Source organism: Bombus vancouverensis, chromosome 16 (genome assembly GCF_051014615.1).
Source record: "Bombus vancouverensis nearcticus chromosome 16, iyBomVanc1_principal, whole genome shotgun sequence".
NCBI classification, from domain to species: domain Eukaryota; kingdom Metazoa; phylum Arthropoda; class Insecta; order Hymenoptera; family Apidae; genus Bombus; species Bombus vancouverensis.
In genome coordinates this window covers 7,522,583-7,547,155 of record NC_134926.1, presented here as the reverse complement: position 1 = coordinate 7,547,155, position 24,573 = coordinate 7,522,583, and the positions used below count along the sequence as shown (strand labels likewise).

General features: G+C 30.9%; 3 protein-coding genes across 8 annotated transcripts; 1 reads left to right on the top strand and 2 right to left on the bottom strand.

Annotated features, from left to right (window-relative positions):
* Nucleotides 1–503: 503 nt before the first annotated feature.
* TBPH (TAR DNA-binding protein-43 homolog) lies at nucleotides 504–12,191 on the bottom strand. 4 transcript variants are annotated; one of them, XM_033342265.2, is made up of 5 exons: nucleotides 11,726–12,189; nucleotides 9,093–9,262; nucleotides 8,781–8,921; nucleotides 4,395–5,070; nucleotides 504–4,316 (listed from the first exon to the last, which is right to left on the bottom strand). In XM_033342265.2, the coding sequence occupies exons 1-5, from the start codon at nucleotides 11,961–11,963 to the stop codon at nucleotides 4,216–4,218; spliced, it is 1,326 nt and encodes a 441-aa protein (XP_033198156.1). In that variant the 5' UTR covers nucleotides 11,964–12,189; the 3' UTR covers nucleotides 504–4,215. The 4 variants fall into 4 exon arrangements, with proteins under 4 accessions (XP_033198156.1, XP_033198155.1, XP_033198151.1 ...); XM_033342264.2 differs by having other exon boundaries at nucleotides 504–5,070; nucleotides 9,093–9,220; XM_033342260.2 differs by having other exon boundaries at nucleotides 504–5,070; nucleotides 11,726–12,188.
* Nucleotides 12,192–12,904: 713 nt separating this feature from the next.
* On the bottom strand, nucleotides 12,905–15,819 carry slv (sugar transporter SWEET1). Its single transcript, XM_033342294.2, has 6 exons — nucleotides 15,374–15,819; nucleotides 15,126–15,299; nucleotides 14,935–15,059; nucleotides 13,735–13,812; nucleotides 13,275–13,557; nucleotides 12,905–13,198 (listed from the first exon to the last, which is right to left on the bottom strand). Exons 1-6 carry the CDS (start codon nucleotides 15,623–15,625, stop codon nucleotides 12,983–12,985), a joined length of 1,128 nt encoding a protein of 375 aa, XP_033198185.1. The 5' UTR covers nucleotides 15,626–15,819; the 3' UTR covers nucleotides 12,905–12,982.
* Nucleotides 15,820–18,312: 2,493 nt separating this feature from the next.
* Nucleotides 18,313–23,908, top strand: Dna2 (DNA replication helicase/nuclease 2). 3 transcript variants are annotated; one of them, XM_033342290.2, is made up of 14 exons: nucleotides 18,313–18,498; nucleotides 18,889–19,637; nucleotides 19,708–19,972; nucleotides 20,040–20,217; nucleotides 20,278–20,563; nucleotides 20,647–21,057; nucleotides 21,132–21,374; nucleotides 21,441–21,587; nucleotides 21,663–22,053; nucleotides 22,288–22,481; nucleotides 22,722–22,914; nucleotides 22,973–23,176; nucleotides 23,239–23,421; nucleotides 23,493–23,908. In XM_033342290.2, exons 1-14 carry the CDS (start codon nucleotides 18,391–18,393, stop codon nucleotides 23,697–23,699), a joined length of 3,759 nt encoding a protein of 1,252 aa, XP_033198181.1. In that variant the 5' UTR covers nucleotides 18,313–18,390; the 3' UTR covers nucleotides 23,700–23,908. The 3 variants fall into 3 exon arrangements, with proteins under 3 accessions (XP_033198181.1, XP_033198179.1, XP_033198180.1); XM_033342288.2 differs by having other exon boundaries at nucleotides 18,314–18,516; XM_033342289.2 differs by having other exon boundaries at nucleotides 18,316–18,516; nucleotides 22,722–22,908.
* The last annotated feature ends 665 nt before the right edge of the window (nucleotides 23,909–24,573 follow it).

The window sequence follows — 24,573 nt, the reverse complement described above, 5'->3', positions numbered from 1 at the left end:
ACAGTTTTCCCAAATCTTGTAATTTTCATGTTGATCAACACATCATCTGCTAAAAATGTTTACAGAGTCACCTGAATGGTTCCAGTAATCTGAACCACCTTGTAACAGGTAACAATATACATTAGCATATAATTAAAGAAGGTATCACAGGCCTGAAATAAATTCGTGTATAAGAGGTTGTAAGTGAATATAATTGTCGTTGATTCCACATAAAAGAATTGTTAGCGCACATCTTTTTTCTATTTCCTCAAATGAAAAAGAGAATAGCTTGAAAAAAGCAGGATCAAATGAAACGCTTCTTAATTCGAACAATATCACACATACACACACACATAATACATACAACGAATTACATAAAATAAGCTATCTATTAAATTTTCATTATATGTTTTCTTATAATTTAAAAAAATGATGTGATATTGATCGAACACAGAAATAGGTGGTTAACAAGTGGTCCAGCAGAGGAATTTGAAAATGTGTATAAATAAACTACTGCCAGTGTATAGTTTTTAATCATCCTGTAATGAACTTATGTAATAAGAATCAATCTCTGCCACCTATCAAAATAACATTCTCACATGACAAAACTTTGATGTTATTCGGTCATCATCACTCTCAATATTCTCATTTGAAACGCAATCTCAATTATTAATTTACAATAGAGAACTGTCTACAACAAAATTCGTAAACGTCCACGAACGACATTAATGCTCCTTACGTATTATTTACACACTCGTCGTAGATCATTTCCAAATCGTTTCGCAAGGCATCTTTTGAGCAACAGTTGGATTCAACTGATTCATAAATATATGGATGAAGAATCCGCTTCGCGATGACTCTCTAAGGAGAGGAAAGCATTGTTTTCACCCTCGAAGAACAATATATACGTTATTAATTGCACGATTAGATTTATGTTAGATGTTCAACAGAAGAAATTAAACAAATATTTTTCTCATGGTGAATAGCGAACGATTTGAAATAGATCAGCCGGCTATAATAATGAGCTAGAAACGGTTCTAATGTCTGTTAAAAGTTGTCTTAAACTACAGTCTTTGTATATCGATTATCATTTACAGCAGGACGTCAATAAATAAACTTCGACGCACTTTCCATCAATGTTTTCTTTACATTATGTATAAACATTCTGGATTTCAATAAAGATATATATATCTATATATGCATATATATTTATATATATATATTTATCTATATATATATTCAGGCATTCAATAAACGACTGTGTTCCATCCATAAAATATTTTTTTTCATCTTTTGTTTTTTCGTAATTAATTACCGCTCACCTCACATTTATCAATGTACTCACTCATCATTATCAACACGTTGTTTAAGTTTTTGCATCAGACACATATAGTAATATCTATATGCTTTCGTGATCGTGAAACAGCAAGAAATCACTTCTCGATTAGACTTTCATGCCTGTAGTTCTTAGACGACCATTAACAAATACATTCGACCGCCATACACACACACAGAGAGACACGTGAGGTAAAACAATCCAATCTAATTGTCGATTATAATAATAATCTCCTCAATCCGTTAAATCAAAATAAGAAAAAAACAACGATTTTTTAATAAAATAGAAGAAATCGTTTCTTTTTTTTCTTTACACTCTTAAGAAGCACGGTGAGCCAGGCTATTCAAATATTTGATCAAATCATGCTAACACGTACTGCTAATTGCAAGTCTGACTGAATATTACGCAACTGGAAGTTTACATAGGTTTCTAGATAAAATTAGAGCTTTCTAAAATAGTATATCGAATCACAATTCATTAAATTACATAGATTATAAACTTATATACTTTTTTCTTCTCGAAATCCTTTAAATCCTTTAAAAGCCCTAACTTATAGAATTTATGAGTTTACGTTTATATAATATTTGTTTAATCTTACAATTAGGAGTACACGTTCAAAGAGTTTTGCTTAAATGATTTAGAAACATTTACATGGTCTCGTAACAATAATACATATTTATTAAGATGAAACTCGCATTACTCAATGATAATTAATAAAATTATATGCATGTCAAATACGAAACATTCTAAAATTAACATCATGCACAAAAGATATGATAACACAAGTGTATCTTTCACAAAAATTCTTTTCATATCCCCTTAATAATGTGTACTCATAATTGTTAATCTGGAAATATCCCACCTACATTAATTTCAATGCAGCGTATTGTTAATACCATAAAATAATTCAACTGCAGTTATCTTTTTCTATCTTCATTAAAAGTTTATCTACGCAAGAGTTTATTGGCTACTAAATATGCAATACGAGTGAATTTTTTGCCATTGTTTTTTCTAATCGTGATCTTTAGAAAATAAATACTCTACTCTCAGTTTGTAAAATATGTCAGCTTATATTGTTTCAGACTTATATTACTTTTTGTTTTTTTACTTGCGAAAAATATATTAAAAGCTTGCAATATGTCTTTAAAGTGAATTGAAAGGAGAAAAAAATAAGAAGTCGGAAAGATTAGAAATGCCACCTTTCACACGCAATCAATCAATGAAATATTTGTTACGCACCTATCATACCCAATGTAAAACACATTTCTCACATAAATCGTTCGTGTATACACGCGCTAGAAACGTTTTCTTTTTCCTTTTTTCCCGTTTGTTCTTTCTCTCCTTTTAAGGCAAAACGTTTAAAGAATTAATGGCATTTTAAATATCGGGTAGCTGCGATCAATCTGTATGCAACTTCAATTTCACACTTATTCTTTCCCATACATTCCAACGGTTTCTCATACGAAAAACGAACATTACACTTATCGTAAATATGTTGCTGTTGCAACATAAAATTGTTCATTAGAAATGAATAGACGGCCCCTTGAAACTTCATCTGCTTGATTAAGAAGATAAATTCAGCATTGAGAATATATATATATTTATACACTCACAATTTACTTGTAATAAAGACTACGAAGAAGTAAGTTAGAAAAAAAGAAGAGAAAAAGAAAAAGTAATAAAAAAGAATCAAGCAGTAAAGACTAAACTTCATTTTTATAACATAAGATAAATGCACTCCGATTTCAATATTCTTTTTATATAAAATTCTAAATTTATTTTGTTAGGGGATATATTATGCAATTACTTAAATAAAAATGAAATTTGTCTTTCAACTAAATCTTCTTATTGACCTTTCTTAATCACATGACCGTTAGTATCTTGCCTCAATTAAATCACAGTTGCAAAATTCAAATAGATCTATATTGATGATTCGATTAAAATGAGTATACCAGTGGCATTAATGCAACATTGTGTAATGACACTGGCACGCCAGCAAGAAGATCAAGATCAAAGTTGATGATTTTCACTTGACGAAAATCTTTAATCTCATGTTCTACAAACTCTATTGGACTCTGTGTACGCACTAAGTCCTTTAATTCTCAATTACACATTTAAACACACGGCACAAAACTTTAAATAAACATAAGCACATATACGTACTCCGCTACAATAAATCTCGTTCTTGTTCTTCTACAACACATCCACAATCATCATATATTATATATGTGCATATATATCATCATCACGATCATTATCATACCATAATCACCAGCAGCATCATCATCCTCATCATTGTCATTTTAGTACATTCTGTACATACTGAGTTGGTTAGACCGCACGCTTGAAATGAGATCATACAATTAGTATGCAAGTTCAGATGATCGAAGCTATCCGTCCTCTCTAAAACACGCACTTAAGGAATATTGTGCTAATTTCTCCATAAGCCAGTAAGAAAGTGAGAAAGAGAAAAAGACAGAGATGTAGAGTTAGAAATACATATCATTTTCTTGTGTGACGTGCTAAAAGACAGAAAGTGTTATTTCATTTTGTTTGTTACTTTTCTCCACGGAGCACACTATTTTATATGTATATGTATACATAATCATCATGATCAAATGAAATTGAATTTGAATAAAAGTAGAAAAAAAGGGAAGAAAATATATCATTTCTCTCTGTATGTCTGAGATAGTGGAACATACAGAAAGAATAATCATGGAACCCATTCTCCTCCATTGAGAGATAGAGGCTTTGGTTCTGTTCTTTATATAAATGAAGAAGATTATTTTGTACCTACATACACTTGCCTAGACTCTTGTCACTTGTAGTTAACGTGTGTCAGGATCAAAGGAACGGATTCGTCGCCCTTTCCAGCACTATACTGGGACCCTCGACGCAGCTTATTCGTACTTGAGAAAGGTGTTTGATTTCTGATCACGTTGTCCTGGATGATTCTGCCAAGCACCTTGGGATGCGTTTGGATTATTCGGGCCTGGACCACCTGTTCCAGGATTGCCAGTATTACCATCACCACCCCCTTGATTCATCCAACTGAGAAAGCCAGAGTTTCCACTGTTACCAATACTATTGTTGCCTGAAGGTGGTTGACCAGGTGGGCCAGGCTGGTTCGAATAGCCCTGATCGTTTCCCTGATTCTGCAAGTTACCGATCAGACCCCAAGATGCTTGGTTCAGTGCAGCTGCGACCAAAGCCGGGTTGACTGGTAACGCGGACAAATTCAGCCCTCCCATCGCCAATGGATTTGACATACCGCCACCGCCACCGCCGCCATTATTTTGCCCAGTAATACCCAATGCTTGAAGGTTAGGCATGTCCAGATTGCCCCGATTCCCTGGATTGTTCCAGCCATTTGGACCCATATTGTTACCTGAGTGGCCCATGTATCGGTTACCCTGATAGTTTCCCTGCACGTTATTCTCGACGGGACCTGGAGCGCCTCTACGCATGTTCGAGTTCACTTGATTATTGAAATTTTTATTGTTTCCCTCAGACTTCGGCGCGGCATTCGACACGTGTACAGACACTCCTTTAATAATGTGATCCTCGCCGCATAGGGACTGGGCTACCTCGGGATCTAAGAAAGTAACAAATGAAAATGCACGGAAAGGTTTTGGGATGAACACGTCCGTCACTTCGCCATATTTGGAGAAATAGTCGCGCAGATCATCAGCAGTTAGGTCTTCTGTACAGCGTCCCACGAATACCTTGCAGGGTACTTGCTGAATCATTCCCTCCTACGCACAAACGCACAATCAATCAATCATGTACAACAGATTTTCACAGGTTTTTGGTAATTTTTTGATTTTTTTTGTTTTTGTTTTTCTTTTAATATTATTCAATAAAACTTGCGTACAGTGCACATTACTGTTATAAATGTACATATAATAATGTATCATTTATCAAAAATAATGGTCAAATACACACTAACTTTATTATTTAGCTTAATTATTAAAATCTTTGATTGAATGTCCAAATATTTCGCATAAAAATAAGTAAGAGAAGAGAAAAGAATGTTAATCTGCACTAACGTCAAGTTTTATAGAAAAATCTTTTTGATACACGTCTAATTAACGATTTGAGAAAAAAGGTATCGCCTGGTCAATTTACATTTTTTATCCCCATGAATATATATATATATGTAAATATAATATAATACTTAAGCACTATGGCCTTTTTAAAATCCATGCATAAAATCTGTACAATCTCCTTTTTCTCTGTATATATTCGATGTAAAATTTCATGCTATATATATATATTACATTATCTTAAACTGAATAAGCACAATAGTTTGATGATAAAATGTAGACAGTTATTCAAAGCTATTGCTAAAAGTAAATAACATTTTTTTCTTTTTTTCTCTATTTTTTTATATTTGCAACAGAGATCACGAATCAAGGGGAATATATATAATTTACGTCTTTATAGCGAATACCATGTGACTACTTATAGATTCAAGGAAACAGAAATTCAAGAGATTCGCTTGTTAAACCGAGATACATTCTCTTTCACTTAGTTTTCATCGAGAAATGTCTATGTTCAAAATTTTCGTTCGTATTCATTTATAACCAATGATGGGTGACAGATATTATTAATTGTATTAATAAATTAAATCAACGACCCAACAGGCTAATAAAGAGAAAATATTATACGAGGTATAAGAGCAATTGAAGAGTTAAAACAAATTACAAAAGAACACACATCGTGAAAATTCTTTGTCGCTTGAAGGTATCTCATACAAATGATGAACTGAGCGTTTACAAGCAATCTCCAATCATGAAAATCTCTATTCCCATTGAAGCGTGACACATATGTATTTAACGATAGTAACAAGACTCATCAGTATCTTGAGGTATCAGAGACATGGTGATCCCTCGATGGGCGATGCTTGTAATAACGGTCGTAATAGTTCTCTTTAGCCGGATATCTTGTTGTATCTGTAAACCTGGCGTCTACTTCCTTCGAATCTGGCGGATATCTGGCGTCTACTTCTCTATTCTCAATAGCGTATCTACCATCCGGGTCCCTACCATCGACAGCGTATCTTCTATCCATATCACGATTGTCCACCGGATATCTACAATCAGCTTCTCTACTATCAGCTGGAATTCGATTGTCCGCGTGTCTGGTATCTGGATATCTGACATCCAGTGCATATCTACAGTCCGTGGATGCGTAACGACCATCCGCCTCATAATAGTTTCGATCGTAACCATAATTATATCTGGCTTTCTCCGTGTAGTCCGGATTTTCCATGACCGGGTACACAGCACGTCCTTCATAGTTGGTGTATCTTGTATACTCTGTGTCGGACGGATATGCGGCGCTGGGATTCGGGGCTGCTGCGGTTGTATGCTGGACCATGTAATTACGTGTGTCGTACCCAGGATCCTCATAGGATGGGTAACTCGGTTTCTCATACGCATTATAGTTCTGGCCCTCGTACTTGTACTTATTGTTATCATCGTATGGATAATTAGGAGGGTACGATGGATAATGCGTTGTTTTATAATCGTACTCTGAATCGTACCTAGGTGTATTAGCAGCTTCGGATGTATTTAAGTTGATATACGGTTTCGCCACAGGTACCCGTCGACTACTCGGCGTATGAACCGGTATAGGGCGGTAGCATTCATTGTGTTTGCTCGTATCATACTGACGAGCCATCATTAAGCCATCAATATTCTGCAACCAGATACACCAGCCCTCGACAATCACATACAATTTTTATCTATTATAATTGATTGAATCACACACATATACGCACTCTCATTCATTAACATACTTTTTTTTCTATATTTTTTCTTTTGTTTTATTTCTCTTAGGTTTCTTTTTGTTTCAACGTGTCATACCACATACCAATTATAAAGTTTCAAACTATCATCGTAACACGCGCTAATAGAAGATCTTTTATAGTAATAAGAACGGCACGACTTTTAGACATCACGCGTCTTTCATTCATCTACGAACTGTACACTCTCTATTTGTTCGTATCGTCATCAATACCATTTTACAAGTATTATATTAAATCGATTGTAAAAGACACCATATACTGAATGATTCTATACTTGCTGACGTTTTATGTAAATTAAATCTAACCATGACCTGGAAGTTCTCTTCGCAAAATTCAGTGCTCACTTCAAGAGATTATAACAATTTGTTACATTACACACCTTCGATTGCACACACTGTCACGCAAACCATACCCATTACAATATTTATCATTTTCAAAAAGTTACACATTTAACCAGTACTCGACTATTTTATCATTTAAAATTCACTCCCAGTGCATAACATACGTTTTAACATGAAAAAAGATCGATCTCTCTAAATCTCGTCCCATAGATGCAATGATACTTTTGTTTAAATTTTTCTAACAAGTTAACAGCTGCACAGTACACAGAATTCTTATGAAAATTTCGCACTAGGAAATCAAGTTCATAAAATAGTAGTCCTACATGTTGCAACTAATCTGTCCTAAGTTCTGTATAAACCAATTGGGTATGTATTTTCAAATTTCCGTATTTATTTGTCTGACAGTGGTACGCTCTCATAGCATATTCGTGAAATTTCCACACTATTTAAAGAGAACACAAACATACCAATGTTATTTACAAGGGCACGCAAGCATACTTTCTTAAAGTATCTCACTTTGCATTGTACTACACTCATTAAAGCATTCACACACATATATCACATTTCCATTATAAATATGCCACTTAATCGACTACACATTCATCTATTTATACCACAGTATACTTTCTCCTCAAGAGATATATATAAAAGATGACGTTCAAAAATTGTAAATGGAAACCAATTATATGTCTTATAGTCATTGTGCAAAGATTCAGAATAGAGAAAAGAACTTTTTCAACCAAGATTCCATCCGCGTCTGTGCCTTAGTCAGGCCTCTTAATCATTCTTTTATCTTTTTTATAATTCGTACTGTTGTTTATAGTTCGACTAATATCTTACAGCGCGCATCATAGATCTATACAAAATATATATAGAAAAATCATTCTTATAAAGATATTGTCTTTCATTGCAAGAAAGTAATTTTGCCGTTTACTTAATTAACAACTTTTTTGCTTTTATAATTTTTGGGACATCTTTTTTATAATATGCATTACTTTATTATATTTACTAAATCACTTTAAAGAACAAAGAAATAGTACAAGATTATTTTATATTTGTATTATTTCATAGAGAAATAAATGAAGAATATATTAATTTTTGTGAATAATTATTTATCAGAAAATTACATTATTGGTACATGATAAATTGAATAGTACGAAACGCGGGTACAGATCTACGATTCGCATGCAAATAACCTACATATATATATTAAGATCTTAAACAATTGTTAAATAATTAAACATTTCATAGCTACTTGCAGATACATGAAGAAACAATTAATGTTTTTCAATGAACATAATGATGCTCTTACCTTACTATTGGGAACCTTGACATCACACCATCGCCCATCAATCATATGTCGCTGAGCAAGACATCTTAATTGAGACTCATAACTTCCAAATCTAATAAAGCCAAATCCTTTGCTCTGTCCTGACTTTGCATCTTTTTTAACCTACAACAAAATTTAGATTGAAATGAAATTTTAATCTATAATTATTTTCAAGATTTTAATTCACTATTCGATACTGAACTATTTTTAATACCCTCTTTTTTCATGTTCTTTAGGAATATTTAAATAAGAACAGAAAAAAGAAAGGTGAAAGGAAAAAATTGAGAAACTCACTTGTGCCATGAGTACTTCGCCAAATGTTTCAAAATACTCTCGCAAGTTCTGCTCGGTTGTTTTCCATGGTAAACCAAGTACGATCAAGTCTGTGCAACGCAACTTTGTTTCCATTCTTTTAGTCTTAGCTGTGGAATTTTCCAAATTGTCATCAGATTTACGTTTGTTCTCTGAAAAGATATAAGTGTTCATGTCTACTAACTTTTTTTCATTTTACTAGAACTTCATCCGAAAAAAGTTTGTCATATCACAAGATTCTACACGTATATATATATAATTTAAGAAAGAGAGAAAAAATAAATGCAACTGTAATAAAAATAATAATAAAAAAACGGAAGTATGGAAATCCAGTACAAATAACTACTTTTCAAAAAATACAAAAAATTTGTGTCGTACTGTATACGTATGTGACTATGGGTGTGTATGTGTGTGTGTGTGTGTGTGTGTGTGCGCACGCGCACAATTATATTAAACATTCAGGTTCACATCTATGTATAATTTTATACTCTCACATAGATGTAAACAAACTTTAGCTATAAATATATAGATATTTATAGACGTTATTAATAATATGAGTTAAGAATACAATGCTAACATATTTATGATCCAGGTCTGTGAATGTTCATTCATTCAGTTGAATATTAGCATATGCTTACATTAATATCACTAGATGTAGTAAATGATCAAAGTTAATAAGAAACTAATTTTTTAAACTATTTAGAAATAAATATAAGTATTTGACCCTCCAATTCCCATATGTACCTTCAACTGCTTTACAACATAAGCAAATTGATACTTTATAGATACTAATGAACTCTAATGGCTGCTTTGATATATTTGATTTTTCTTGTTTTTGTAGAGAAAATGTGTTTTGATTACTAGATCAGTTACAGTATTGCAATATCAAAAAAATATACAGTATGTAATTTGCATAATAAATTTATATAAAAATACTAGCTTTTTGATACTTGAATTTTTATATACATATGAAATGTAGAATTAATATTGCAATTCCAGGATTTTGTTATTTGCATTATCTCATTCTTTTTTTTATTCTATAGATAAAAGCTTTTGCTGTTTACATTAAATAATGGGAAAAGGAAATTTTATGTATATACTAAAATATATTTGTAGAGATAGAAATTAACAAATATTTTCCACATTGTATCCTAGTCTGAGTTATGGGAATCAGAGGATTAACAAAAAAGTTATGCAATATGCAAAAAGGCGAAGTTCTATGTTATTGAAAAAAAGTAAAAACAAAAAAAGAAAAAACATAAATCATGAAAAAAGGAAAAGAAGAGAGGACGGATTTGAAAGCTCAAAATATAACAAACACAAACACATGTACTGGACTTCGAAAAAGATAAGTATATGAGTAAAATGACCATTAAACTATGGATGTTTATGCATTTATAGGAAATTTAAATATAAAATTACATAGCATGCATTTTGTGTAATCTGAACAAGTATATGTAATATTCAAGCTAGTAGCTGTAACAACTTCACTTAGTTACATTCACAAAAACATAAATTTGCATAAACATCTGCAGTCTGATGATCATAATAAGATCAACATGAATTATTCAAGATCAAGCATTAGCAACAATAATATTACTAAACTCACAAGAATAAAAAAAGCTTCAATTTGTTATAAACAATTGATAAGTTTAAGAAACTTTTAAGTTTCACATTAATCAATATATAGTGATGATCAGAAATACCAACACATATTAAATTTAGTTATAAAATCCCATACAAATCTGCAAAACATAACTTTCGAATTTAAATCTTAAATATACATCATAATAAATAGTACAATAAAGATAAATAATAATAAATATTCCACAAACTACTTTCATCAAAACATACAATTTTGGAAATCATAAAATCAATAAAAGAATTGATGCTAGATCAGATTTAGAACCAAAAAAAAGTCATTTAAAAACAATATGAAACCCTCATAAGAATCATAACCAAAGTAAAAATTTAGGTTACATGTAACAATTTTTCTTGTGAAATTCGTTATGAAAATTTTATGAAATAATGTTTCAAGAGTCAAAACTGATGTCATAATAATTCTCAACCCCTACTTTTTACATTTTACAAAAAAAAAAAAATTACAATCACTGCAAAATTACACGACTGCGGATTTTTATGCATTTATAAATTTGAAACTGCAAAATTGTACAAAATGCATATAAAATGGAAATATATATAGAACATCTAAATCATAGTGCTTTCTACAATATTTAAAAAGTAAACCAATTTTCTACATTTACGAGATTCTACCTTTCCAATTACATTCCCAAAAATACATAAATTTACATAAAAATCCATAATCTAACTACAGTTTTCAAAATTCATACAAAAGTTTTCTAAACCAATCTATGTGTATATTAATATTTCTGTTCCTCCAGTATATGCAAAAGCATACTATATACATATAGTTGATCTTGATTCGTGTGGCGTTAGTACATTTTTGAAAAGGAGTGGGGAGAAGGAGGGGAGGAAATAGGGGAGAGAATATATATATATATATATATATATATATATATATATATACACCAAGAGAACGAGAGAGAAAGAGAGAGGGCGATCGAAAAAGCAACGATTCATAGTGAAATAAGCACCTTTTGGAAAAACACAGAAGTAAATCGCCTTGCCCCATCCATTTTCCGGTGGATGAAGACGCCCGTCAACGAGACGAATGCCGCGCATCGTCCGAGATTCTGGATTCCGATATTTCAGGCCACATGTCCCGGGGAACTGGGCGGTTACGGTAGTCAATAAAAGTGTGCTATCGTCCTCAGTCGGCAATTCAATCGGCTCATCGCCTTCGTCCTCGGCAACCTGGATGTACGACGACATGATTCTTTTCTCTTCCAAACGTGCGGTCTCTTTCCCCCAAAAACAAAGATCAAGCGAAACGGTTTTCCCTATTTTCCTTTTTTTTTTGTTTTCCTCGTTTTCTTCCCAAATAAGAGAAGTACAAATTTGTTCCTCGTACAACACAACAAACACACACGCTCGGACTCGCAATCAGTCACGCAACACCGCACCTCTTTCTCTCTTCTCGCCACCACCTCTGCCAGTGCTGCCAACCGGCCCGCCCCGGAACTCCACTAATGTGTTTCACCAATATATACGTTCCGTCAACTTCCGCCTTTAAAGCAGCATTTTTAGGAGAAAATCGATTATCTTGAACGATATTATAACAGCAGAATGCGAGAAAGATTTTTTAGAATATGAGTAGTAATTTTGCAACAGTTAAACAATATTTGTTTTGGTATATTTAGAACAGATGTATGACTAATACGGAGTTCAGATGAAGCACTAATGTGGTTTTTAAGCATTATGAAGTTGTTTGTTTTTGAATATTTTATATTTTTATATTAACAAAATGTAAAAAGTATAATGATATATGCTCGTATTATCAATTAATATATGTTGAAAAAGTAAGAAAAGGAAAGTAATTTATAGATTTACTAGAAGTAGAAAGGAAAAGTAATTTGTAGGTTTAATACATGGAAAATAGTTTTTGTTATAAATGTATTATGTAATTTGTTTGGTTTTAGAAATAAGATATTATTTAATGCCATCGTTGCATTTTTATAAATTGTGTATTTATTAGTTCTTATTCTGATATTTAGGGAATTTTATAGTGCCAACAGAAGTGTTTGAGAAATCTCGTAGCAGCAGTTTTTAGCGGGAAGAAATCAAATTTGAAGAATATGTAGTGTTTTCTTTCAATTAAGAAGTCGACTAATTATTTCAAAAATATATTTCTCTTTGAGAGTACAAATCATGTATTTTAATTTATGATCAATATGTTAAAAAATATATTTATTTGTTTACAGTACATAATATGTGACATATATTTGTTAATATTATATTAAGTAAGTCTCATTAGATTTATCGTTATGATAAACTAAAAAGAAACAAAGTTGAAATGCAGATAATACACAGCCTAAGAAATTTGGTATTTGTATGAATCGATCATTAAGAAGGCAACCATATGCAAACCACTGACAAGAAACTATTAAAGAAGCCATGATAATGGGAAATGGTAAACTTTCTGTACTTTTAACTCTTATCACATGTGCCTAAAAAATATTTTATTCCATTATCTCTTCTTCAAGCCAAGCAATTATTACAAACTGAAAAAATTGGTAGACTTACCAACATCATTAATGGAGATGCAAAAAATAATACTGTTAATATACAACTAAGGAAACCAACATATTTTGCAGCTAATGCTCTGTCTTCCTCATAAAAACTATAAAAGTACACAACTCCAAGGAAGCAAGTTGCTGCAATCATTTGTTTTATTGGTTTAAATTTTTGTACACTATACAAAATAAATATGTAAACATAAGATGCTTGGAGTATGGAGCCAAAAACATTCACTAACAATATAAATCGATCTCCAATAAGCATACCGTATCTCATCCACAAGACACATCTGTAACATTTTATACAAGAACTTGACTCCAATAATAAACGTTAAGTAAATGTTTAAGAGTCATTAAAATGTTTATAAATTAAGCAGTGATATGAGGATCAAATGAACAATCATTAAGGGAAATTAACATCTGTTAGCAATAAACTGTTTTTAAAATCAAAAAGGTATAACACTTACGATGTATAACATGTTACAAATGCCAAGATTGAACTATTTCCTGTACTGCCATTTTTAATGATCTTTCTGCATACTAGCCTAAAACATACTTTTGTAACTTTCTGATTTCATTGTAAGACAATAGAATTTGTTGAGTGTAACAAAAGAGAATTAATGCTTATTTCTTTAGATTTTTTCTTATCATTATCAAAAGAAAGTTTTATGAAGTTATATGATTATAATTTGTGACCTTATTGTTCATGATTATGACAATAAATTATACAACTATATTTTAAAATTTTCTTCATAAGAGTAAGTCTGTTGAAGGCTCGTATTTTTACTTACACGCCGGCTAAAAATTGTAAAACCGTGCAAATCGAGGCGGTTGTGGCTAACGCGTCTCTAATCTCCGTCGAGAACATGATTTAAAATATTCATATTACTTCTGTATATCAACATTCATGATTTGGATTTTTAACCTTGAAATTCACTATAAAATGTGATCTAGTTTTATTATAAAAGAGAGTCTAATGAGATTGGCGAGAGAAAATAAGTAAAACCATGTAATCAAAATCTAGGGGAAATTACATCATATTCAAAATTCTGTGATATAAAATAAGAAGTTATTTTTCAAAACATTATCCTCTTAAGCATATTTTACTACAAGTTAAATAAATGTCATAAGTTCAGCCGCTCAATTAAAACAGTTTTTAAAATATTAATTAAAATCATCTCTGAAGATTACAATATACTAGCGACTATTAACCAATAAATGCAGCGTCACGTGATCATTTGTATATATTTATCTTTGAGTTCACGTGTCTAAGAGAATATATATATATATATATATTTTCTTTTACTTTCTATTAAATCATTTTTATTTATAATGTATTAAATAATATATTTTATATATGTACAATATAACTTTCCGAAACAGTTATGTACAACTGTATGGTACTAAGCATCACGTTGTGGTTGACATCTACATATTACTGAAATACGTCTGCCTTTTAGTATATGTTGTCCTTTAAAAAAAGATTCTTCATTTTTTAGAATTTCGTGATTATAATTGTATCTAGCTGCACCACTATAAAGCGAAGATAACAGATAATATATATGAATTAAAGTACATAATATAAATAATATATATGAGTTGCATTAATATAATATATAATAATATAATGTAAATAATATAAATAATTAAGGAATCACTACTCTTACCTCATTATATATAGAGATCTTCTTGGCAATAGAAAATCTTTATATAAAGTTACATTATCAACCATTTTTAGTCTCATTACGCTATCAGTTAATAAACTTAAACCAGTAATAATCTCTCCACAGAACTATGAAGAAAAATTCTATCTATGTAAATTCTGCTTGTGTTAGAAATTAAAAAGTAAGATACATACTCTAATGCTATCAACATGTGGCTTTATCCATCCTTCTGGTGCTAAGTCTAAAATATGTATCAGTGAAATCTGAGACATATCTTTAGAAAATGCTTTCTCTCGAATTCTATTTATTATCTTTGTATTATCATTGTTCCATTTGCCTTTTTCCGTTTCTCTATAATTATGTATTGCCTATAATAATCAATTTAAGGAAGTACAATTAAAATTTCATAGAAATAGTGATGGTTCAATTTAATTATACTAACATCATCCCAATGCGACTGTTCATATTTTAGTCTCCTCACATAAGGATCAATTTCTTCCATTAATGACTTTTCTTCTTCAACTGTGATAAAATTTGGGAGAACTTGCATCGTTCTCTCTAGCTCTTCCTCCCAATTTTTAAAATTAATCTCCGTCTTATCAAACAGAGTTTTCGATTGCGAATAATATTTCACACTATTGTAATTGAAATATTTATTTATGAAATAAACGAATAAATTCAATTTAACTTTCATCCTTCATTCACCTTTTTCAATAGGTTAGGATCCTATAGACTACGAATGATAAAGATTTAATATACATTAAAGTTCAATCGATCACCTAAGAGAGATGGATATTCATCCAATGTTATAGTCCTTAGGTCATTTGACATATGTAAATACATATACCACAAGATGAATATAATTGTTTCAGAAACAATAATATTAATACATAAAGAAGTAATTTTCAATCTACATTGCTAGGGATTACTGGGTACGATACTGACTTTTATTTAATAGAAGGTGAAAAATATATTTATTAATATAAACAACATACATAATACAATATTTAAACAAGATTATAGTATACAAATATTGAACAATTTCACAATTGCAGTGTAGCTTATTTCAATTGCATAAATCGTCTTGAATGACTTCACTTTTAGTTTTCACCAGTAGGTAGCGTAGCAGCATTACTGAGCATGTGGTGTTTTAATTGTTGGCGGGTAATCGTTAATTATAAATCATGATCATGTAATATGGTTGTTTCACGGATAGCTGTATATCATCAGATATCATTGTACAACAAATTTATATTGAGTTGCCTCCCGCTTAAAAAATTAATTTTGACAGTTCGTCTCTATTTTACAGCACCTTAAAATTGAAAGCCTGAATTTATTCCAAATTCATATTACGTTGTCTCATTTACCTCTCCTGATTATATTTAAATTTGTATTATTTTACACATCCTGAATATAATTACATGTTATGTAGTTAATTATTTGAATTTCAAATATTTATGCAAATATAATATCTGTATCAGCTATACAGGGTGGTTGGTAACTTGTGGTACAAGCGGAAAGGGGGTGATTCTACGCGAAAAAAGAAGTCGAAAATATAGAATAAACATTTTTCGTTCGAGGCTTTGTTTTCGAGAAAATCGACTTTGAATTTTCGCTTGGTACGCGTGCACTTTATCACGTCTCGTTATAACGGATCTCACTGTAGATCGTTGTCTCGATAGATATTATCGCAGTTTAAGTTTGTTTTTGCCGTAATGGAAAATTAGGAATACATAATGAAATAATATGAAGTAATCATAAAGTTTATTATTACAAAAATTGCTGAAAATGCTGCCCATTCTGCCGAACACATACTTCTGCTCTTCTAATTAAATTTCTATGAACACTTTCTAACGTATTCGATTGTTTTAAAGTATGAAAGGCTACAATAATCTTTTCTTTCAATTGCTCGCAACTTGCGATTTCTTCAGAATAGACAATTGATTTAATATTGCTCCATAAATAAAAGTCAAGCGGAGTTAAGTCAGGAGAGCGTGGTGGCCAAGCTATTGTTCCAGCACGACCAATCCAGCCTTGGTAATGTTGGTTTAAAAAATCTCTCACATGACGACTAAAATGTGGCGGTGCATCGTCTTGTTGAAAAATTAAATTTCCTCTAGTTCTCAGCGGTACATCTTCTAATAATTCCGGTAGTTTGTTTTGTAAGAAATCGAAATATGCTGCTGACGTTACATTTCCTTCGAAAAAATATGGCCCAATAATTAGATGTCCGATTATGCCAGCCCAGACGTTTACGTTCCATCTTACTTGAAAATGTGTTTCAAGAATAGAGTGAGGATTTTCATTTTGCCAATTATGCATGTTATGGACATTGAACATGCCGTCTCTTGTAAATTTCGCTTCATCCGTCCATAAAATTTTTAACAGAAATTCTGCATCGTTGGTATGCTGTTGAAGCAACCAATGACAAAATGCCTTTCGCGAAATCTTATCATGAGGCATGAGTCCTCTGGTGATATGATAAGCATGTAAGTTGTTTTCGTGTAAAATTCGAAGAATCGTGAAGCAACTAAGATTATACCGCAAAGAAAGTTTTCTTGCACTTATGTCAGGATGTTCCAAAACGTCCTTTACTATTTGCTCTTCAACATTTATACTAACGCGTCGTCGACGACCACCATGTCGTCTAAGTTTTTCAAAAGAACCATATTCGCCGAGGGTTCGTTTTGCTCTTTGAATAACACGTCTGTCAGGATGTCGACGATTGGGATACCGGTGTCTGTAATAATCAGCTGCGGCTGATGCGTTACCACCACACACACCTAACGAAAGTATCATGTCCGTATATTCCCGATTGCTGTATGTAGACATGGTGGTAGACTAATAGGTACTGATAGTGGATAGCGATAAAAGTCGGATAGTAAGTTAATAGGTAGGAAAACACTTCGGTCACATTGGAAGTGTTTATCAACATAACGTCAATCGAGACAACGATCTGCAGTGAGATCCGTTATAACGAGACGTGATAAAGTGCACGCGTACCGAGCGAAAATTCAAAGTCGATTTTCTCGAAAACAAAGCCTCAAACGAAAAATTTTTATTCTATATTTTCGACTTCTTTTTTCGCGTAGAATCACCCCCTTTCCGCTTGTAACACCAGTTACCAACCACCCTGAATAACTATATAGTTACTATATAGCTACTGCAACTATATAGTTATATATTCTGATAGTATGCATAATGTTATACATAAATTTTACTATAGATTGAAATATTAGTAGGCATTTTCATTATTAAACACTTTCTTTATTCTGTACAACAAATATCATTTTTTCGTTTTTATGTTATATTTCTTTAAAAAATAAAGTATGTTTCTAAATTCCCTATGTGTATAGTTCCTCTAGTCACTATAGAATACGTTTCCATATCTCCTCTTGTAATTGCATGATTCTATGATTCCTAATTCCTTAGTAGAAATTGCGCGCGAATTGATGATGAATGATATTACGGAGTTTAGAGCAGATTATCCATTATTTGAGTTTGATCTTTGTGAACAATCTTGCATTGAAAACGAAAGATCTGAATATTAGACTTACAATGAAGAAAGTAAGTCAATCTGCTAAGGTAATATATATTTATGGATATTTATGCATATTCATATTTTTATGTATATAATTAAAAAGATAGAAAAGTAAAGAATTACTTTATCTATTAAATCCCATAAGCTAAATGACTTAAATTTGTTAGTGGCAAATTCAAGTAATAAGCAATAAAAATAAATAAGTATATTAAATATAGCAAGTACTATATTTTGAATATTTTTATATGCATTCAGTGCATATTTGCATCCTGAAATTTATCCTTCAGTAAACGAAACCAAAAGTAATATACAGCTTTTATCCAACAATTTTTCTTTACTATTTCGCTTTTTGGTCGCTAAACATGTAAAATTCATGAACATCTTTGTTTTATCGGTGTGATTTTTTTTTTTCATAGAGCTACTCAAATAATGGCACAAAACTTTCTCAGAAGAAAATATCAGTTTATTTTACAAAAGGTATAAGTAATAGCAGTACAATGAATAGTACAATTGAAATCAATGCCGTAAATCGTGAAACACCAAGAAAGAGAAAGATTTCAAAAGATACAGATTTAACACGAGTTAAAATTGCAAAATGTGATAATATTTCAGATGCATGTAGCATAAAAAGCATACATCAAACTCCAAGAAAACAAAGACTTGCAATTGGAAATAAAGACAATGTAATTGATATATTCAATAGCTCTGGTAAAAATAACGATACTGATATGGCTATAAATGAAACTATATCTGAAGACATTTTTATAACAGAATATGATTTGAAGGAAAATATAGGTACCAATGAATATATAAGCACAACGTGTAAATCAAACAAAAAACAAATAATGGAAAAGAAAGCACTATTACAAGAGATTCAGCCTGATAACCATCTGATAAAAGAGAACAAAACAGATCATATGAAACAATCTGTGTTTGGTGATAAAAAGCATGAAGGAATTCATTCGGAAATAGAGTCATTTTTTACAGATGATTTTAAAGATTGTTTCGAGGAAGAATGGTGTTTAAATACTAGCCAAATTAATTTTAATTCCTTGCAGAGATGTAAAATTATTGATGTACAAAGGGAGTACAATAGCATATTGTTAACTGTGAACCAAGAAGACTGTGGAACATCTGATACAACCGTTAGATGTTCAGGTTTCTGGTAAGTAGCACAATTACAATAGTATATTTAAAATAGAATATTTAATTCAATGCCTCGAATTGAAATTTAGGAAGGATGCTCAAGTACAAAAAGATGACATTGTTGTTATTCAAGCTAGAAAAGAAAACAACCAATGGATTATAGATAACAGTAGTGGCTTTCTTATTGTTCAGCCAGATGCATTAATATCTGGGACAACAGTATCTGGTGCATTATTTTGTAAAAGAAAGGCAGTTTTAAGTGAAAAGTTTAGAAAGATGGAGAGTCTGCCTCCTTTCATGGGAGATTCCACACCATTGGTTATTGGAAGTTTAGTGCATGAATTATTGCAAACCGTAAGTGTAATTTAACATTCTTTCTGAATTCTTCTAGGATTTTATAAATGAGGTATTAATATTCCAGGCAATAAGAAGAAACATTAGTGAAGTAAGCGATATTACAATGTTAATGAATAGCATATTGCAGACCACAGACACATGCAGTTTACTTTATGCATCCAAGATATCTTTGGAGACCTGTAGGCAGCAAATTCTCCCATATGTCCCAAAAATACGAGAATTTATCCAACATTATTTGAAAGGTAGGTAAAATATATAATACACGATTTATTATTTTTTATTGAAAATATTAAAAATTTTAGATAAAACGCAGCAAGGTATAAGTAATATAAAAAATAACTTCAAAGGTAGAATAGCTCAAATTCGGGACATAGAAGAGAATATTTGGCTGCCTAAATTAGGTCTAAAAGGAAAGATAGATATTAGTGCAGAAGTTAAAGTAAATTGTAAACAAAAAATTATGCCGCTCGAAATTAAGACAGGGAAGCCTTCATTTTCTTTGGAGCACAGAGCGCAAGTTATTCTTTACATCATGATGATGAGTCTTACAGGTCAAGATACGGATACAGGTCTTTTACTTTATCTTAGGTAACTCATCAACTTACCAGAGCATATTAAAGTTTTACTAAATTAGTTATAATTAGTTATAATACTGATACATTCTATTACAGGGAGAATAATATACAAGAGATTAATAGTAGTCATCCTGAAAAAAGAGACTTGATACTATTAAGGAACTCCTTAGCTAGTTATTTTGTTCCCAAATCGAGTGAAAAATTATCGAATCTAACTTCTAAATCAGATTTGCAGATGTTGGATTTACCAGAGCCAATTAATCATCATAATGCCTGTTCGAAGTGTACTTACAATACATTATGCTGTATGTACTTGAGCAAAGATTCAAGTATACAGTTATCTGAGACAAACCCACTAGTGGAGTTAGGGAAAAAAATCTTGGATAAATACAAACCTAGTCATATCGATTATGTGTTGCATTGGATTTCTTTATTACAGATGGAAGAAAGTTCGCAGTCGAGTAATAATGTAACGAGATATCTATGGACATTAAGTCCAGAAAAAAGGTAAAAACCCGCATCATCATTTTTATAAAATTATATTGATCTTTTTAATTAAATTGATTACTCCATTTCTCCAGGGAAGCAAAGAAAACTTGTATATGTAATCTAAAAGTGATAGGAAAAGTTACTGATTGTGATACAAAATACAGACATACTTTTGTTCGCTCAAATCTCGACACACAATTCTCAAATATTAATATTCCATATATGGAATTTTCAGATAATGAATATGTTTTAGTCAGCACAAATACAAGGATAAATTTATCTGCAGGATTTATAGCACAAAGGAAAGAAGATTCTATTACGTTAATATTAGAAAGGTACATAAAAAAGAAAGTTTTTTTGTTGAACATTATGTTGAATTATAATCTTCTATTTGATTTCAGAGATGTTACCAAGTACAATATAAACGAATTTTTCCACATAGATAAGTACTCGTCTTCCAGCTTATTTTCCGGCAATCTTGCGAACGTAGGAGGTCTAATGAGTGACAGTGAAATTTGCGAGAAATTACGAGATATTGTGATAGACAAGTTCGTAGAATTTTTATCTTTATATCTTTTTATAAATCTTTATATCTTTTTTTGTTGAACTTGTCTTTTTATCAGGAAACCAGCATGTTTTGAAAAAGGTTTGCCATATCCGATCATAAAGGCAAGTGCAAGGATATTACAAAATTTAAATAAAATTCAGCAAAGAGCAGTTTTAATGGCAATATCTGCGAAAGAATATCTTTTAATTAAGGGAATGCCAGGTACAGGAAAAACACAGACACTAGTTGCTCTAGTAGAAGTCCTGCATAAACTAGGGCATTCTGTGTTAATTACTTCACATACAAATAGTGCTGTAGACAATATTTTATTGAAACTGTTACACAAGGATATTGACTTCCTGAGATTAGGATCATCGACCCATCCATCTTTAAGACATAAAAGTGAAGCATACGCTACAGCAAATTGTAATACACCGAGTAACTTAGAGACGGTGTATTCTAGTAAAGTATGAACTATTTCTAAACATGATATTTTCTATAATAAAATTATCATCCTGAATACCTCTAGGATTATGGTAATAGGAAAAAGTTTTAAAATTTACCTAGGGGTAGTATTTTGTAAATAATTTTATTTAAAAAAGAATTTTTCTTTTTGTAGCATTAGAGGTATTCATATAGCACTAGAGATATGGTGATTCCTATTGTAATTAATTTTATTAGCTATCTTTATAATTTTATAGAATATTATCGGTGTAACTTGTTATGGAGCCCATCATGCACTTCTTGGAAGACGTACGTTTGACGTATGTATCGTGGATGAAAGCACGCAGGTGTTGCAACCAACTGTATTACGTCCTTTATACAGTGCAAAGAAATTTATTCTTGTAGGAGATCCTGATCAATTGCCTCCAATTATTAAGAACAAGTTAGCCAGGTATCTATCAAAATACTTTTGAATGTATTATATTATAATTAGGCTTCGAATTTTTATGCATTTATGAGACATTTAAAGATGTAGAAATGCATAAAAACAAATCTCTGCTTAGGCTCTTTCTTTTAGTTGCATTCAATAAAAATATAAATCCACATAAATACATGTACACATAATGATTACAAAGAAAATATTTTTATGCTCCTTATTCATTATAAAATTGTAATAATCTTCTTTTCACAGAAAACTTGGTGCAGATGAATCCTTATTTGCTCGGTTGGATAGCGAAAATAATACTATTAAGCTAACAAAACAGTATAGAATGAATAAAAGTATAATGTACTTAGCAAATAAGCTTACATATAATGACATGTTAGAAGCAGGTGATACTTCTATAGAGAATGCTACTTTCGTTACACCATCCAAAGAAGTAAATGTAATAAATAAAACACCTTTCAATGTTATATTTGTAAGCTAATAAGATTATATTTCAGGTTTTAACAAAAGAAGAAGAATGGATACAGAAGGCATTATCATCTGACATAAGTGACTCCATAATCGTATTAAACACAGGATGTACCAATAAATTAAAAGAAAACTATAACTTAAGTGAAAAAGGATATCTAGATAGTGACGAAGTAAACTCAAACATTTGGGAAGCTGTTATAGTGTCTAAACTAGTGAAAACATTTTTAAAGGTGACATTGAATAACATTTAAATTAGCCACTTTTATAGTAAATTTATATTGGAATAATTTAGGTGAATGCGAAACTTGAAAATATTGGCATTATTGCGCCATTTAGAGCGCACGTTAGTTTATTGAAAAAAGTTGTTGCAGAAGATATAGAGATAAATACTGTTGATCAATATCAAGGACGCGATAAAGAGATCATAATTTATTCATGTGCTAAAAGTATAACTAACTTTAGTGATATAAGAGAGGTAACATATTTAAGTTTAATAGATTTATATAAGTTAAAAATAATGGTCTAATTAATATTTTTTAAACATAGGATTTAGAAGTACTAGGGGACCACCGACGATTAACTGTGGCTATAACTAGAGCAAAGCATAAGTTAATTGTCGTAGCGGATAAGAGAACGATATCTCAATATTCGGCCTTCAAAAAATTATTTTATTTAATTGAAAATAAAAATATAATAGATTTAGATAATAGCTATAATGGGTTTTGCTGGAAAAATCTTCTACGTATTTTGTAATATATTTTATTACCTTTTTGTACGACAAATTTGTTACGGCGAAGAATTGCATAAAAAAATTTGTTGATTTATAAAAGGAAGCTGCATGAATATGGATGATATTTCAATTTTAATAAGATTTTATGTCTACGTGGAATGTTTGATGTATTATTTTATTTTATACATGTATCATGAAGAGTTGATAATTAAGATATGTGTTTGATTAGAAACTTATTGTTTTTACGTTTACCTTGATTATAGAACAAACATCTTCGATCATACATAAAGTTATTGACCTTAACGGAAATCAATTGAGATAACAAATAATGTGTTATTTTAATTATAAATATAGATACTATATCAAGAGTATTAGATATCATGATAAGATAATGATTTCAAGATATTTAATGGTTCAATAAGATGTACAATCGGTTTATTTACATATTGTCCAATTCATTTTTTGAAACTTAATGTTATTCGCTAAATAATCAGTAATCTTTTTAATTAATCAGATTGTAATATAAGCAAATGCATGAATTTCATTAGGAATCAATGTCTGTCTAATGAAAAAAGCTTGTATCTACTCCAGATTAGAATAATATCTAATGCAATTGAAGATCAATGATTGAAGATTACAATTAAAATATCTTATAATATATATTATAAATTATATTATGTAAGTAATATATAGTATAATATTTATAACATATATAATGCAATAATGTATAATATATATATTATACTATATGTATTTATAAATAACTTACACACAATCGCAATTAATGGTTACAATAGACATTTAATCTAAAAAGTTATATAGTTTTTTGAGAAGTTTCAATGCAGGTTCAGATATATTCGTGAGCTGTTGCATACAAAAAGGTCTAAAACAATTAAG

What these genes read in the sequence shown, in the direction of transcription:
- TBPH (XM_033342260.2), bottom strand. Translation starts at nt 11,963, where the DNA reads ATGTCGTCGTACATCCAGGTTGCCGAGGACGAAGGCGATGAGCCGATT. An exon ending in CTTCTGTGTTTTTCCAAAAG is followed by an intron (nt 9,263 to 11,725) that starts GTGCTTATTTCA and finishes ATATCTTTTCAG; the next exon opens with AGAACAAACGTAAATCTGAT. An exon ending in TCAAGGTTCCCAATAGTAAG is followed by an intron (nt 5,071 to 8,780) that starts GTAAGAGCATCA and finishes GTTTGTGCGTAG; the next exon opens with GAGGGAATGATTCAGCAAGT.
- Dna2 (XM_033342288.2), top strand. Translation starts at nt 18,391, where the DNA reads ATGATATTACGGAGTTTAGAGCAGATTATCCATTATTTGAGTTTGATC. An exon ending in AAGTAAGTCAATCTGCTAAG is followed by an intron (nt 18,517 to 18,888) that starts GTAATATATATT and finishes TTTTTTTCATAG; the next exon opens with AGCTACTCAAATAATGGCAC. An exon ending in CACCATCCAAAGAAGTAAAT is followed by an intron (nt 22,915 to 22,972) that starts GTAATAAATAAA and finishes ATTATATTTCAG; the next exon opens with GTTTTAACAAAAGAAGAAGA.
- slv (XM_033342294.2), bottom strand. Translation starts at nt 15,625, where the DNA reads ATGAAAGTTAAATTGAATTTATTCGTTTATTTCATAAATAAATATTTC. An exon ending in CACATGTTGATAGCATTAGA is followed by an intron (nt 15,060 to 15,125) that starts GTATGTATCTTA and finishes TTTTCTTCATAG; the next exon opens with TTCTGTGGAGAGATTATTAC. An exon ending in TTTGTAACATGTTATACATC is followed by an intron (nt 13,558 to 13,734) that starts GTAAGTGTTATA and finishes AAAATGTTACAG; the next exon opens with ATGTGTCTTGTGGATGAGAT.